This window comes from Terrapene carolina, unplaced genomic scaffold (assembly GCF_002925995.2).
Source record: "Terrapene carolina triunguis isolate 2854851 unplaced genomic scaffold, T_m_triunguis-2.0 Scaffold495, whole genome shotgun sequence".
NCBI classification, from domain to species: domain Eukaryota; kingdom Metazoa; phylum Chordata; order Testudines; family Emydidae; genus Terrapene; species Terrapene triunguis.
Window position 1 is genome coordinate 2,628,774 of NW_020664846.1, and position 17,185 is coordinate 2,645,958.

Consider the following 17,185-nt stretch of genomic DNA (forward strand, 5'->3'; position numbering starts at 1 on the left):
TTTCGTTCTGAAGTAGGTCAGTACATGTTTTGCTACTTGGAAAGCATTGCTGCTTCCTAGGAAAGCCAATTCCTCAAGCCATGCCTTTTTTTTTTTTTTTTTTTTTTCTTTCTTTTCAGGAAAAAATATTTCCTGATCTCTAAATCCTCTTGTAGCATGAAATTGTAATTTGGTTTAGTAAAGTTCATAACAGAAAAGTCTCTTATTAATCAGTATTTAAGAAAGGAGTGATGAGTTTAGGGACCTTACAATTAGATGAGCATTTGTTTAGGGATTTTAGATGGAAAAATGAAGGCAGATTGTTTATTGAATAGATTTCTGTGAAAGTTAAGGCCTTGTGTGTTGAAAAATTTAAATTGGCATCCCATAATCACGGATTCCTCTAGATTTAGGCCTTGACAGTTTTGGTTGTCTCTATCCCAATTATGTGTTTGGATAGGTGGGTGGTTTTATTAGTATTGTAATTCCGTTGACTGGTCCATCGGTGTGTTCCATTGACACCACTGACATCCATTGGTGTGTTCATATGTGCTACTTAGTTCAATTCTGGACTTGGAAAGGAGGGGCTAATTGTTCATTCCATGGCAGGACTTTGTATAAGACCACTCCACAAGTTGTTTTGCACTTACCAAACTGCCTATGAACAAGGACTTTTGGATCTTGTGTCCATAGTAATTTGTTTTTATAGGTTTGCAAACTGGTCTTTTGTTTTTTCATGATTACTTGTATGTGAAACTTGTTAGCAATTTAGCCAGATTTCTTGGCATTTTGGCTATTTCCAAACTTTTTTGCTTGAAAAAGCATCTTTCATAGAGCCAGAGACTAACTACCGGTACATAATATTCCTCATTTTACATCTTATTTGGTACAACCCTGAAGAAGGATGGTGCAGTGCTGTGAGAGAGTTTAAAATGCTAAAGCTAGCAGTCAGATTATCCTTACATCCAGTGAATAAAGTAAATGTACACTGTTGCTGAATTAAGTTGAAGTTTAACCTGACCATTGTCTGTTGGTATTAAAGGAATTATGCCATGTGTCCTGTAATCCAGTATTCACAGGTCATAGTTATCAAGAACATACTGTAAATGAATTTCCCATTGCACTAATATTTACTTAGACTTTCTTACTGATTGAGAATAGTTGACAATACACGGACGTTTTTATGTTGATACCTAGAGCGTCTGGAATACACTATGGATTGGGACATGTTATGTAGAGTTTATGTAAAATCAGATAATTGTTTTTCTGGAGGTGGGGGATAGCACAGTCTTTAGGACACTATCGGTTTGGCTCTTGAAAACGGTGTTATTACTGTTGTGTACCCAAATCACAGGTAAAGATCCAACTTCGCTATCTGTCATTCCCTTCCTTTACGTAGTCTGCAGTATATTAGTATAGTATAGTGATAATGCACTTCCTAGTGCTTTGCATTGCATTTCTCACTTCAAAATCAGAAGTGGTGGTGTCTGGGGGGGGAAGGGGGGAAGAGCAGCGTTGAAGGAAGCATTAATTGTCTGGTTAAACTGTGTGTGTAATGAAAACAAGATTACACTGTGGGCAACATCACCAAATTTGAGCCTGCGACTCTAGTGAGCCTGCTTTAAGTTTCAAAGGTGGGTGTTTAAAGCCACATCTGAAGGATGGCAGTGGGTTTCTGGGAGTTCGGTATTTGCACCCTCCATTTACTCATACAAAGTGAAAAGTTGTAATTCATTTTTATTGTAAATAGCTGGGTCATTTTTTCCCCAAATGGATGAAAAATCCAGAAACTTGGCATCGAACCCCAGTTAAATTGTTTTGCCAGCTGTTGGTGACTTTTAACTTCCTGGAGCATTTAGATAAGCAGTTTTAATCAGCATGAAAAAGCCGATACCATTGCTTAGCCTGTTCTTCCTCTAGAAAGAAATTTACTATTCATTATTTAACATATTACCTTCCCCCAAACCCTAAGCCTTTTTCATCCTGGTCAAAGTAGCGGTTATTCCAGGTGGGATCATTGCGCTGTGTGTGTATGTACGTGCATTCCCTTCCTCTTACCCCTGAAACTGAACCTTTTAGCTTTGATGGATCAGCTCCTTAGTCAATATAATAGTTTGCAGATATACTGAGAGCTTGTGTAGTAATGCTTGCTTTTATTTTTTCTCTTTTCCACTCTTGTTATATTTTTACTTTCTTTTTTCTTTGTGATGTGACATTTTCAGCTGATGTGTTGAAAGCAAATCGTTCTAATTTTGGAGTCCAGATCACAAGAGTGAGTTTCCTTCTACTAGTGTCTGTAGCTGTATTTCTTTTTCTTTTTTTTTAAATTTTGTGTGTGTGCGCGTGTCCTCCCTTCTGATTTTGATATAGCTCAATCACATTTAGTAAATATTATTAGGTAAGAGAATCCCCCATCTTGTCAAATCTTCATCTTTTTCACAAAGCAATGTTCACTTTACACTGGGTCAAATCAGTTCCTCAAACTTGATCCGTTTGATGGATTTTCAGATCCTAGCATGTGACGAATATCTCTGTGCAGTTCTGTTCTAATCAAGAATCAGCCTTTGGTAAAGGTTATATTTTGAAGTAAACAATTGTTAAATTATAAGCCAAAGTTTTTCAAAAGTGACTACTGATTTTTGAATGCCCCAATTTTTAGGAGCTCAGTGTGACACACCTTACAGGGATCTGTTTTTCAGAGGAAGTGCTCAGTGCTTTCTGAAAATCAGGCCCTTTTAAAGTGTCTCAGGTTTAGCACTAAAAAACAGGCAGCCAAAATCACTAGTCCCTTTTGAAAATCTTAGCCAGAGCTGCTTGTTGGTTTTCTCTGTGGATCAGGACAGCACTCTTAAACTAATGGTGTATTTTTGCAAGCTAATCAGTGGGAAAAGCATTTTTTCCCTAAGGTTTAAGACTGAGATTTTTTCAAAGCTGCCCAATGGATTTGAACACCCAACCTATTAAAGTTAATGGGCTTTGGGGATCAAGCTCTCCTAGGGGCTTTGAAAATTGCATCCTAGGTCAAGAAAATGTTAAACTCCTTGGACCTAGCTCTGTTTCCCCATTCCACCCCAAGCTTCCAGTCCATGCCTCTCTGGTATCCAGTGCCACTCCTGATTCTTTTTTCAGTGAACTTACTAAGAAACTGGCAAAGCCATGCTGCATTCTTGTTAATATTGGAAATTTTTCCACACTGTCCAAACACTACATACAGGAAAATGAGTTACTGCTCATGGTAAAAGGTATATTCCATTTGTTGATTAAACAATCACTTTCGTAATGAGATCAGTTCTAGTTACACCCCGCCTCCCCAACTGTAATTTGTACATTGCTTTTCGAGATATGTACCTGGATAATTTTTCTGCACTAGCTAATCCCTTTTCATTCTTTGGCGCATACTATCAAGACTTCTGTCATGCACTGTCAAGTATATTTGCACCTTGCAAGAACAGCAGAGTAAAGTCATTTTTTTTCCTTCCAGAATTTGCTTGTTGCTTTGAAATCAGCTTTATTGTACATGCTAAAGAAAATGTATAAACACTGATTGGAATTGCAGATATTAGATATGAAGTAGTAGCCAAAAGTGATCAACAGTTGTCTTTCCATTTAACTATTGGGAGGATGGCAATGTGTTCTATTTGGCTTGTTGGACTAAGATGCTGTCACTCCATCTTAGCTCAGTAAATTTGTACTGGTTGGTTGGTGGGGTGGGATGACAACACACTTTCCAGTGTTACAGCAGAGAAACTCTTTAATGCACTGATTCACTTGCCATTTTCATCTGATCTCTCTCACTGTCTCTTGCCACAGAGGTTGAAAGATCTCAAGCAAAGGGAGTTTGCTCGCAATGTCTCTTCAAGATCACGTAAAGATGAGAAGAAGCAAGAGAGAGCCCTCCGGCGTCTACACGAACTGGCTGAGCAGAGAAAGCAACCTGAATGGTGAGTGGTAGAGATCTGTGGCTAGACAGCACAGAAATGGGTTTCGCCTGAAATAAAAAGGTTACAAAAACTACTGCTTGTAACCTGTACATCATTCTTGCTGCTGTGCATCTGAGCCATTGCGAAGTGATGTGTTTGCAAATAGCAAAGCTTGGGCCTCCGCCTTCTTTCCATTGACATTCAGATGAGTAAATTAATCACTATGCAAAACAGTTGTATTTGTCTTTCATACCAGATGTAGCCCACAGCTCTTCATAATATTAAAGAATGCAAGACATTGGGCAGTATTGGGTAAAAGTTACCCTGAAAAGGGTGTAAAGCCATTGTTTTAATATATTTACCATATACTTAATTATGCTAAGAACAGGCCTGGGGGCATTAAAAATTAAGCATGGGCAGGAGAAAAATTATTTAAATTGAGGTATGATGCCACCTATAATCTTATGTGAATCTCTCTAATCAGCCTTCCCCTCTATTTTAAAACATTCCATAGCGCTCCTGGAAGTGGGCCCATGTTCAAAACGACCACTGTGGCTGTAGATGAAGAAGGTGGTGATGATGATAATGATTCAGCAGCTAACAGCAGTTCTTCCATCCAAACAACTTCTAGCCAGGCTACAGAAATAACCATGGACAGGGGAGTCATTCTGAACACTGGACAAGTCAGCAGCACTGTTCTGTCAGGCAGCCAGATGCCAATCCAGGCAACACAGGCAATCAGTTTTGGCATTAAGAATAATTTGGGAACTCCACTGCAGAAGATAGGAGTGTCATTCTCCTTTGCCAAGAAGGCTCCAGTAAAGCTTGAGTCTATAGCGTCTGTTTTCAAGGACCATGTGGAGGAATCGAGTCCTGCAGATGGAACAAAAACTGAGGAGAGAGCCTCCTCCGATCAAGGGACTTTGCAGAAGACCGGTGAGGCCGAGACCACAAATAGTCCTGACAACAGAGTTGAAGATGATGACCAGCACGAAAAAGACAATGGATCTCTTGCCACTACATTATCTAAGTTAAAAAAGATGAGAAGAGAAGATGGACCAGTGCCACTAGAGCCAGAATATTATCATTATATTCCCCCAGCCCATTGTAAAGTAAAACCAAACTTTCAGTTCCTGCTTTTCATGAAGTCCACAGAGCAAATGGAAGCAGAAAATGCAAGCAAAAAAACGGTGCATGAAAGTAAAAAGAGTAATTCTCCAAAACCCAAAGCTGGCAAGCACACAGAAAAGGCAGCCGAGTGCACTGTGCAGCAGAAGGAGCCAAGTACAACTGAACTTACAGATCACAGAAGCAAAACAGAAGCAAAAGAAATTCCAGAAAATGCAAGTGTACAAGAAAGCAAGCTGTCTACAGAAAGCAATCCCCCAGATCAAGACACTACTAAAGAAGCCACTCAGCCTGTCCCTGGTTGTAAAGAAGTCATCGAGGGACCGAAGCATCCAATGGGACCCTTTTTCCCAGTTTTGAGTAAAGATGAAAGCACTACTTTGCAGTGGCCATCAGAACTTCTGATATTCACCAGGGCAGAGCCATCTGTTTCATACAGTTGTAATCCCTTGTATTTTGATTTTAAGCTGTCACGTAACAAAGATGCTAAAGCGAAAGGAGCAGAAAAACCTAAAGACACATTAGGTCTTTCTAAGGAAAATATACAGTCCACAGAATTTAGTGACTTAAGCAAAAGCAAGGAAAGAGGAAGCACAGCTAACAGTTCTGCTGCAAAACCAGAAAATAAACTTGTCTCTGTCTGTGGTACCCAGAGCAAGCAGGAGTCCAGCTTGGCAAGCGTTAGCAAAGTGGAAGAAACAGATGACAGTAGTAAAACTCTAACCAGTAAAAAAGACAAGGCTGGGAAATCCCACAAACATAAAAAGAAAAAGAAGCACAAAAAGTCCAGCAAGCACAAACGTAAACACAAGGAAGAAGCTGAAGAGAAAAGCCGAAAAACTGACACGAGGGAGGAGAAACCCAAGAAACGGAAAAAACACAAACACAAAAAAAGCAAATCGTCTCTTCCTACTGAATCTGAGCGGGTGCTGAAACCTGACATGCCCGAGGAGGGGAGCCATCTGCAGAAAAAAAAACACTGCTTTCAGGACCCTCAGCGGAAGGCACTCTCTGCAGAAGAGGGGACTAGTGGCAAAAAAGAGGACAGTGGTAACTCTTCCCAAGAGCACAGCAGCAAAAAACACAAGACTGACCTGCAGCTATCATCATCTGCCTCAAAGAAGCGGTGTTCTGCTCCTTCTTTTGGCAGGTCCAGCCATAGGAGCCGGCAGAGTAGTGGGGACTATGAAAGTGATGAAGGCTCTCACCGAAAAGACTTCCGACAGAAATCCGTGTCACAGTACAGTGATGACTATGACTCTGGTAGCGACCACTCCAGAAGCCGTTCCAGATCAGGGCGAAGACATTCTTCTCGCAGGTCCTCTCGAAGGTCATACTCAACGAGTTCTGATGCCTCTTCAGACCACAGTAGGTATAGTCGCAGGAGAAGTTATTCAGATGATAGCTATACTGACTACAGTGACAGATCAAGGTGTCATTCAAAGAGGTCTCATGACTCAGAGGATTCTGACTACAACAGCTCAAAACACAGATCAAAAAGGCACAAGTACTCCTCCTCAGAAGATGACTACAGTCTAAGTAGAAGCAGGTCTAGAAGTCGAAGCAGGAGCCGAACCCACACTAGGGGAAGGTCAAGAACAAGAAGTCGGGGTAGAACACGGAGCAGCAGTTGCAGCCGTAGTCGAAGCAAGAGGAGAAGTCGAAGCGTAACTGGCCGCAGTTGGAAACGGAGTCGGAGCTACAGCAGAGATCGCAGCCGGAGCACAAGAAGCCATTCACAGAGATCTCTTTCAAGAAAGGGCTCTCGGGATCATGAGAGCCCTGAAGACAGGAGATCTGGGCGAAGAGACTTCATCAGATCCAAAATATATCGCTCGCAGTCTCCGCACTATTTCAGAGCAGGCCGAAGTGAAGGGGCTTTGAAAAAAGAGAGCAGAGGAGATGAAACAAAGGTAACTGGCTCTCTCCCCCAAAATAGCTGCAGTTCTGGCTTGGGGAAAGCTCCTGAAAGTGATTGTGGTCCAGAAGAAAAGAACTCGGTCACAGCAAAACTGCTGCTAGAAAAGGTTCAGTCCAGGAAGGTTGAAAAGAAGCCCAGTGCTAATGATGAAATGCTAGCAGGGACAAACAAGGTTGGGATAAAACTTAAAGATCCTCCACAGGGGTACTTTGGCCCTAAGCTTCCCCCCTCATTAGGCAACAAACCAGTTCTCCCTTTAATTGGGAAGCTCCCTACGATCCGAAAACCAAATGCCAAGAGGTATGAAGAGTCGGGAGTAGAGAGGGGTGAGGAACAGGAGCTGTCAGAGGCTGAGGAAGTTCCCCAGGGTAGCGTGGAGAGTCAGTTGGCAGTCCAGCCTCTGCTGGAGGAGGAGGTGGTGATGCTGCTGCAGGACAAACCGCTGGAAGAACAGAAACCTGCTGAACCTGCTGTGGAAACGCCACCAGTTCCTCTTGAACCGCAGGCACTTCCCGAATGCTACAGTTCTGGAGAACTAATTATGCCACACAGCTATCTCTCTGATCCCAATGATGGTGATGCATTAGAACCCGTGGAGAGTGGTAACCCGCCTGTCCCTGTAGAAACCAGCATGATGCCTTTAGTTCCAGATGTTGAACACTTTCCTGGTTACGTGACTCAGAGTGGGGAGCCAAGCATTGACGGAGAGCCAGAAGGAGCAGAAGATTCCTCCCTGGCACCACTTGAGAGCCAACCAATCACGTTCACACCTGAAGAAATGGAGAAGTACAGTAAGCTTCAGCAAGCAGCTCAGCAGCACATTCAGCAACAGCTTCTAGCAAAGCAGGTCAAAACCTTTCCTGCTTCAGCAGCGCTGGCCCCAGCAGCACCTGCTCTGCAACCTATCCACATTCAGCAGCCAGCAGCTGCATCTGCAACATCCATCACCACTGTGCAGCATGCCATTCTGCAGCACCATGCCGCTGCGGCTGCTGCAGCGATCGGAATTCACCCACACCCTCACCCCCAGCCTCTTGCTCAGGTTCATCATATACCCCAGCCACATCTGACACCCATTTCATTGTCCCATTTAACCCATTCTATTATTCCAGGGCACCCTGCTACATTTCTAGCCAGCCATCCCATACATATCATTCCTGCGTCTGCTCTCCATCCAGGTCCCTTTACCTTTCATCCTGTTCACCATGCTGCTCTTTATCCAACACTTCTTGCCCCTCGACCTGCTGCTGCTGCAGCTGCTACAGCTTTACATCTTCACCCTTTGCTGCACCCCATTTTCTCAGGTCAGGACTTACAACACCCTCCCAGTCATGGCACATGAAGAGAAAGTAACTCAACCTCCGAGAATGGAGACTTGCACATTTCGAAAAGTGGGGTGAAGGTGATCCAGCTGACAGGTGAGATCTGAGAATTTCCTTTCACTCTTAACCGCCGAGGAAGTGGGTTCTGGCTTGAAGGCCATACCTGTGGTGCAGCAGTTCAGTTGTGTGCATGTTGTGTGCATTTGTTACTATTAGGGATTTTCTCACATTTCCACATCTGAGAGAACATATTTATGTAGCATCATCATGGCCCAGATGATTCATCTCAAATTCAGAGAGACAAGATGCTTTGTGAAAGGCTTTTTTTCCTGTATTCTTACATCTTTATTCATCTTCCTTCTGCTCTCTTGTAAATTACATACAGGGTTTCATACTCTGGCTAATGGTTGTCTCACTCAAATCCTTGTAATGAGGTCATCTAATTAAAATGGTCTACATGATTGAATCCTGGTTGTAATCAGTGATGCTGCATGCATAAAACATTTAATAACTGACAGCTGTGTCCTGCCAAGAGGATTTTGCTGGAAGGTCATGGCCACTCTTGGTTTAGGTGGGGCAGTGACCAGTTAGCAGACATTGCAGAAGAGTTCTTGGTACCTGATGTCACATCCCCCACTGTCTGACGTACGCAGTGAAGGTGGAAATAGAATTTAATTTTAAAGCTTTACTGAACAAAAGAGCTAACTGTTCAAAGCTGGGCACTTCTCCATCCTGCGTTAACATTCTGCTCTCAGGTGAGGACTGTGCGCTGAAGCCTTTTGTGTGAAACAGAGAGGTGTTCTCAGATTGCTGGCTTGTGACTTTGGTCTAGGCTTTGACCACTGTACTCTTGAGAGAGATCTTTCATACTCCGATCTCCCGAAGTGTTGTAAAAAAGAGGCATTTGATTGAGAATGAAAGAGAAATCCCTTCCTGAGTTGAAGCAATACGGAGGACTGGAACCCAATAACAATCTGGAGAAATTAACCAGAATATGTAAAGTGTATTCTTTTCTCTGTAATATTGATGTTTGTTTATTAATTTATAGGATTTTTTTAAATGTAAAGACTTGCACTGAACTCTGTAAACGTAAAAATGCTGCTTTTTGTAGCTCATATAAAAAAGGTTACATATTTGTAGTATACTGCAATAATATTTTTTACAGCCAGTTCTTTTAGTGGTACTTGTTCTGGTGGCTTTTGTGTAAATATGTTTGCTGTAGTTGAAATAAGACACTTGTAAAGGTTAACCTTACCGTTTCAGCTAGATACAAAATGACTAAGCATGTATATTTTATCAAGCTCATGTATTTTTGGAGTTTTTATGGACTATAAAATGTAAAAAAAAAAAAAACTTCATTTAGCATTTTGCAGAAGAAAAATGTGAGATTTGGAATAAATGCGGTGCATTGAAGACACTGATGACTCTAACAGCTAATGAATTGTATCACGTTGGAAGGTGACGACTGCTGGATTTGTAAAATGCTGTACAGATGGAAGCAACATAGGTATATATTGCATGCTTGTGATCTGGAGCTAAGCTGCCAGCTTCATAGCAACCTGATCCTGATGGCAGATTCAGGAGTGTCAGGAAATTGGGCTAAGTCCCATATAGAACAAAATGCCCATGTTTATTCCTGGGTTTGAACCACTGACTTGCAGATGTCACCCTACCTACTCATCAGGCACAAGTCCAATATTCCAATGATAAAAGAACCGTTAGCTTTAAACTGTGGCTTTTTATTTTGAGTGAAGTTTTTTGGTTGATCACTAATTCATTCAGACTCCTCCCACCTGTGACCTTTTTCTGAAGGGATTTGTTCACATATCAGCCCCATTACTTTAGAGAATACGAACTCTGGAAGTTCAGTCCCTCTGCTAAATAGCTGTTCCCATTGCATCAGCCCTAAAACAGGAGCTCCTCTCCTGCTTGGTTTGGCGGAGTTAAAGTCCAGTCTCTGGTTTAATGCATTTTTCAAATGTGCGGGGCTCCATACTCTCTCACAGTTCACAGTAACTCCCTTGTGATTAGATTGGAAACATGGCCAGATTCCATGCTCTGTGCTGTCAGACCCAGGCCAAGACAGGCCTGCTCTGAGATGAAGCAACAAGCATGCTGTGGCTACAAGCATAACTAGCATTCCTGTTCTTCCCTTTCCTCCCCATACCCCCCGAGCACTGTAGAACTGAGAAATCTGGGGTGTAAATTCAAAGGATTTGAAGCCCTGAAATTGCTCGCTATTTAAAAAGAGAAGAATTTGCATTTTGAACAAATAGCACTGAAAAAAATCACCTGTTAAAATAAAGGGACTCAATTTTTTAATTGATGTAAATATTTAACAGATACAGTATTAATGTTAATATTTCAATGCTGAGCGTCATTAGCTTTTAGATTCAGTATGCGTGTTCTGGCACCCGACACACTGCAGTGGGGGGATGGGGTTGACTTTCAGAATAGTGCTAAAAATTAACCTAACAAGCATAAACAGACTGTATTTAACTTTGTCACATACGATATATATATATAAAATATATATATATATATGCTGTAAAATGAGGGAAAAGAAACTTTCTAATAAACCAATGATTTGTGGGGAAAATGGTGTAGTTCTTCCCAAAAACACAAGACAAGCACTTGCAGCTGGTGGTTAATCTAAATAAACGGAGAAGTTGGGGGTGGAATTTGGGTCGTCTTTTAGCATTCTCAGTAGTCTGAATTTCAGCTGTTTTAAATGTTCATTGCAACAGAGGAGAACTGAGACTATTGCTAGTAAGAACTGCTGGATCATGTAAAGACCTCTGTCTTCCAGTGCTCGCTGTTCAGTGGGCGCAAGCATTTCCTACCATGTGGTAGGACACAGTTTGTAAATGTGGTCTCTGGCCTCCTTGGCATGTGGGGGGAGGGGGTTCTTAAGAGTCCAGATTTATGTAGAAATTACATCTGCAGAAAAACCTCTGCTGCTGGTCTGAGCCTTGCCTCCCAGAGCTTTAGCTGCTACTTTCCACCCGTTCCCTGCCTTGCCAGCAGTGTGTGTGTCTCTGGTGTGTAGAGATGGGGAGGTGGAGGACAAAAAGCCCAAACGGATCATTCCTTAATCAAAGAAGTTGCTTTCTTTAGGCCTTCAGCAGCACCTGTTTCTTAGTACCTTGGGCTTCAAGGAGAGAACTGGATCTTCCTTTTGAAAATGCCCCTCACGGTTGCATCCTCCACCAGGCCGGGCTGGCTTTAAATTACAGCCATTAGGTGCTGGAAGCTTATGGAAGGCTTCAAATGAAAGTCCTAGGTTCCCTCCTCTGGGGAGGGAGAATCAGTCAGGTCACTGCTTCGTGCTGTCTTCAAGCTCTCATGGTTAGTTCAGTGCCCAGACTCGGACTCAGATGAGAGCATGGAGCTCAGATACCCAATTTTTAATGTGGCCAAATGCAGTTGAGAAAGATGGAAATTCCTCTAAAGGGTTGCTTGTTTGGAGAAATGTACTTGGTTTTTGATTCCTGCTACACTGGGCCATCGCTAACTTCCCACTGGTCCTAGTGTATCCGAAATATCTAATCCGGATCAGGCTTCAAAATGAACATGTTCAGTCCTTCCCCCACTCTGGAACATGGGCAGCTGTGGCTGATGTATTCAGCAGCTGGGCAAGGAATGAGGCCCGCTGGCTTGGCCTTAGTCCGTAACACGCTTTCTGTGTGAAGGGAGTCCTGCAGTTCCAGACCTTTATCACAGCCCCAATTTCAGTAGAAATTTACCATGATCCTACACAACCCTGGGCCTTTCACATCATCTTTGTGCCTAGTGTGCAGAGGATCATTTCTTAGCCACAGATGTTGCTTTCAGTGGGCAACCTTTCAAATCATTTGGGAAGGGCCCTTCCCCACGGCATCTGACTGCATTCAGTTGATGACAAGGGATTTCCATCTCGATGAGCAGGTGACCATGCAAGCAGTCTGTCTGAAGGGGCGAGAGCTCTTCCAACACGTTCCCACTTGCATTCAGTACCTGCCACAGCTTCAGAGTGTAACTAGCCTCCAGTGGGCACCAGATCCAGAGGGGGCGGGGTGGAAGAAGGTGCAGATAAGTGTGATTTCCTTTATCTAGTTCACAAGGGTGGTTTGGGAGTGGCACGGTTGCATGGCACCTGCAAGGCCATGATTTCCAGATCACCTTGGCTGTGAGCAATCGTTCCTCTCATCTTCCTCAAATCAGGGGCCACGGTTTCCAAGGTCCATTGCTTATCTCACACCCTCAGGCTTTATCTGCCCATTCTTTCAGGGAATTTCTAGAGTCTCTAGACCAGTGGTTTTTAACCTGGGGTCCACAGACTGTCTAAGATTTCCAAAGGGATCTGCACTTCGTCAAATTTTTAGGCGTCCACAAATGCGAGAGGTTGAAAACCTGTGCTCAGACAATGCTTGCCGGCTGTCCTACACGCTGAGTTGATGGCCCTAGGGGGTGAAGAGTTGCCCATTGCCGTGAAAGGAGCAATGTGCAGGAAGTCCAGGAGAAATGGTTGGAAATGACCACTGAAGAGACACTGCAGCTTCCTTCCAGGTAGCAGCACTGGGGAGGAGTGTTGCTCTCACCCACAACCAGGTACTACTTAATGCAGCTTTTTTCCTGCCCCAGGACTGTCCATTCCTCCACCCCTCTCTCCTCATGGCTGCTGGTTCTCTCTGGGAGCAGAGCCGTCCCCTTCCACTTTTCTCCGCCATGCTTTGTGGCTGAGAAGTGCTGTGTCAGGCCCTGCAGTGCTAGGGTGGCCCGCAGCCTCTCACAGTTGCTGCTAGTCCCATGCTAAGCGTGTTCCCCAGGAGCAGCCAGGTTTCCAGCAGGGTGTCCTGGTGGCAGAGATTTGGGAAGGGGAATGAAGTGCTGCCATTTGCACGAAACGCTCCTGAAGGGGGACTGTTCCACTTCTAGCTCCCTGCAGCCTTGGAGAAGAGCCGCTCAGACTAGCCTCCTCCCCCTCCCTGTTCGTTGGATGATGAGATCTCCACCATAAGTCTCTTCGCTGTCACGGCCTCGGGCCCGTGCTTCTTCCTGTGTGGGACGGATGCACGCCCGCCTCGGGAGGCTGACCCAAGAATAGGCTTGGGTGAAGAATGTGCTGCTTGTGGCTTGGGCACTCGGCCCAGACTAATGGTGCATGAGAAGGCCTTGGAGGGTTCCAGGGGGGCCACGCAGCATCTCGGCCAGGGGAGCTGCAGGCTGGGTGTAGTGTGCCTATGTGAGCTTTTGGCTGTGGGTGCTGCCACAATGGCACCATCTTAACCTGCGTGTGGAGCACCCGGGCTGCGAACCCTGGTGAAATGAATTAGTAATGGCTTGGGGGGGGGGGGGTTCATAGCTTCTCATTTAAAAGCCATTCTCCAGGGGGTATTGGTGAGGGACTCCAGCTGGGATTCAGCAAACCGCCCTGATTTCACAGCCACATCAACACGACCGTCCCAGAGAGTTCATTTCCCACAGCTTTCTCACCCGTCTCCTCTTCGCTGCCTGCAGCCTTCCCATGGTGCCAGTACACCACAAGCCAATGCTACCTGGCCTGTACCTTCCCATGCACCCGTTCTTCGTGTGCATCCCTGTCTCCTCCCTGCTGCTCTTGACCACTGTACGCAGGACCCTGGGCATGTGCAGGTGGGTGGCATTTTACACACTGGCTGCCTCTGCCGCAGACAGCCGAAGCCGACTCCATGGGCAGGGGCTTACATCTCCCTGGTGCAACTCAAGCTGCCCTGGCAAGCTGCTGAAGCAGCATGACCTAGCTCTCACCTGCTTTTATTAACAGCGAGTTCCTGCCAGTGCCCTGCTATGAGTGGCAAAGCCTGGGGGGAATTTGCAGCCAAAGGTTCTCCCCCCCGCCCCACCACCACCACCCCGGGAACTAAAACCAAGACCCTTGTTTGTTTTCTATGATGTGCTTGTAGGTTGCATGACGGAGGCTGGCACTGGCCTTCCCCACTGCCTTAGTCTGTGCCTGGACTGTGATGCTCAAATTCCCTTTTCAATGCCCAGCTTGTGTCCTGTTGTTTTCTCTGTGTCATGTGCTAATGCAAAACACATGCTAGTGTCTGGCTGAGCATAGAGCAAGGCCAGCTGTGTGGGCCAGGCCCCTCTTTAGGCAGCGGGGAAGAGAGGGAAAAAATGGAGTCCTTGTGGCACCTTAGAGACTAACAAATGTATTTGGGCATAAGCTTTCATGGGCTAGAAATTGTCAGTACTGACTCCAGCCCTGGGGGCAGCTGCCAGGTGCTCATGGGCTCCCCCTGTGCCACCCCATCAAGCCCAAGTGACAGCCTCATTCTCAAGGCTTTTCCGGTCCTTACCCTGCCATTGGCCCCTGCTCCTGCCCGCTCCTGCCCTGCCATTGGCTCCTGTCCAGCCATCGGCCCCTGCTCCTGCCCCGCTAGTGGCAAATGCCCATTTGCCACATTTCCCAACAAGTACCATCCTGCCCCCTCTGTGTGCGGGAGCTCCCCATCAAACCCAGTGTCCTCCTGTGACGGAGTGGGACTGTTCTTAATGTTTCCTCTGAATACTGTGTGGGTGCCTCAGTTTCCCCTATGCATTTCTTAAGTCTCCAGTGTGCATAAATGGCTGACACTCTGTCTCCTGGCAACAAAGGGCTGGGGCCCTTCCCCCTGCAAGGGAATAGCTAAAGGTGAACAAAGAGATCAGGTGACCTTCTGGCCCGGGAAAGAGACAAGGGGCTGGAGGGGGTTTTCAGTTGGGAGCTGGCTGGGGATGGGAAGTGAGTGTAGACGGGGTTGTCTGGCTCGCTGGGCCCTAGAATGGACCCAGCTGAGGGGTCCTGTTCTCTGTACCTACAAGCTCTGTTTTAGACCGTGTTCCTGTCATCTAATAAACCTCTGTTTTACTGGCTGGCTGAGAGTCACGTCTGACTGCAAAGTGGAGGTGCAGGACCCTCTGCCTTCCCCAGGACCCCGCCTGGGCGGACTCGCTGTGGGAAGCGCACAGAGGGGCATATGCTGAATGCTCCAAGGTCAGACCCAGGAAGGTGAAACCGTGTGAGCTTCTTGCCCTGAAGACAGTCTGCTCCAAGGGAGAGGAGGTTCCCCAAAGTCCTGACTGGCTTTGTGGAGAGCAGTTCCAGAGCATCGCCCAGGGACTCTGTGACACCTTCTACGGCCGCCTTAGCACCCCCTGAGGCCGGGACGCCTGAGGCTCGCCCAGGGACAGGCAGACGGTGTGCCGGGGCTGCTGGCTATCCTGCTGACCGGGGTGTCCTGGGGCGTTGTGCCCACCTGCTGTCTCCTCTGTCTCATGTACCCTGGCTTAGGCTGCGCATGTACTAGACTGGATTTACTGGCCGTTTTTCTACCCTTCCTTGCCCTTCCCTCCTTGGAAGGGAAGCCAGCATTTCCCAGCGCTGGCCCCCATGCCACCCCTGGCGAACATGGGAGGGGGTCCCTTAATGCAGCAAATCCAAAAGTGGAAGCTAGGCTGGACCTGGGTGTTGTTTCCACCCTTGCACCCAGCACGGGCAGCTGCTGTGCTGGGGCCAGTGCAGGTGAGCTTGGGGCGTGGCAGCAGGACAGCTCTGCAGCTCATTGCATGGCATGAGTGGGGCACCCTCAGCACCCACAGCTTGTTCCCGCGCTCATCACCCCTGGCCCAGCCTGTCAGTTGGTGGATTACAGCAGTTCCTAGGGCCCCCCGGTGCCCCAGACCTCGCCCTAGGGACGGAGAGGGGCAACGACTTGCCAAGTCACCCAGCCGGGAGTAGAGCCCAGGTCTCTTGACCCCCTAGCTCCATCCTGGGCCACCCTGAGCGCTGGGGCTAGACTGGTCCTAATCACTGTCCATTTCGGGTCCGAGTGCTCGCTGCCAGCGGGGCCCTGCATTTGGCTGGCCCCGAGGAAGGAGTGCTGCAGCGTGGCCACCAGTTAGAGCAGGTGCCTAGCAATCAGCACTCCTAGGGTCTGTTCCTGGCTCTGCCATGGGCCCGCTGCATGATCTAGGGCAAGTCATGGCCCTGCTCTGTGCCTCAGTTTCCCTCAGGCACAAGCACCGTATTACTACACTAGTGCCTAGCAGGAGAAGTCCCCAGTGTGATGAGGGCCACACTGCACTGGATCTGCCCCCCACCCCAGCTCAAAATCTCTCTAGATAAGACAGAAGGTGAGAGGGGAAAGAGGGGCTCAGAGAGGTGAAGGGACTTGCCCAAGGTCAGCGGCAGACCTGGGAATAGAGTGCAGGTGTCCTGCCCACAGGGCCTGGCTGCTCGACGCATTGCAGCTGGCCAATGGCTAAGTGCACAGTATCGGGAGGGGGGAGAGACCTGTTTAAAAATAGAAGCAATTCCTGCAGCCGCTGCTCTGAGGTTTCCTCTTTGCCCGGGTAGAAGCCGGCTGGAGTGGTGCGATAGGCAAACCGTGCTGTTCTCTCTCTCACAGCCGGGGGTGGGGGGGGGGGTAGGAAGCCAGGCCAGGATTATATTTAACCCAGTCTGGCTCAGGAGACCGGGCCCTGGGTCTTACAGGTCCGAGAGCAATTGCCTCCCCCTGCCTTGGATGGAGGATTCTCCATGCAGCTTCCGTGGCAGTGGGAGCCTGCTCCATGGCTAACCTTCCCCGTCATCCCCACTCTGGGCTCACCCCGGGCGGCCTGAAATCCCCAACTCAGCCAGTAGCCCCATCCCTCCATCCATATGCTGGGCATGTCAGCCCCGGCTATGGAGAGTTTCAGCCACACCCTGAAATGCAGCCATCTCTGGGGTGCAGTGTGAGAGCAGCCCCACACCACAGACACCCCCCCCCCGGGGGGCAGAGCACAGGAGCTGAGACAGCCCTACCCCCAAACAAACCGCTGCCCAGAGACACAGCCACCCCTGTATGAGAGCACCCCCCAACACCTAGCCCCACCCCAGACAGCCCCACACCACCCACCAGACACAG

At 47.0% G+C, this 17,185-nt stretch overlaps 2 protein-coding genes across 7 annotated transcripts in view; both read left to right on the plus strand.

The window, feature by feature from the left end:
• Positions 1 to 10,848, plus strand: part of GPATCH8 (G-patch domain containing 8) — an 88,554-nt gene extending 77,706 nt beyond the window's left edge. For all 6 annotated transcript variants that reach the window (XM_026658672.2, XM_024205036.3, XM_026658675.2 and 3 more), the window contains 2 exons: positions 3,790 to 3,920; positions 4,414 to 10,848. In XM_026658672.2, coding sequence (XP_026514457.1) covers positions 3,790 to 3,920; positions 4,414 to 8,290 — 4,008 coding nt within the window. In that variant the 3' untranslated portion in view covers positions 8,291 to 10,848. The remainder of the gene's footprint in view (positions 1 to 3,789; positions 3,921 to 4,413) is intronic.
• Positions 10,849 to 13,824: 2,976 nt separating this feature from the next.
• Positions 13,825 to 17,185, plus strand: part of ITGA2B (integrin subunit alpha 2b) — a 34,455-nt gene continuing 31,094 nt past the window's right edge. Inside the window, exon 1 of the mRNA XM_029913147.1 lies at positions 13,825 to 13,904. Coding sequence (XP_029769007.1) covers positions 13,825 to 13,904 — 80 coding nt within the window. The remainder of the gene's footprint in view (positions 13,905 to 17,185) is intronic.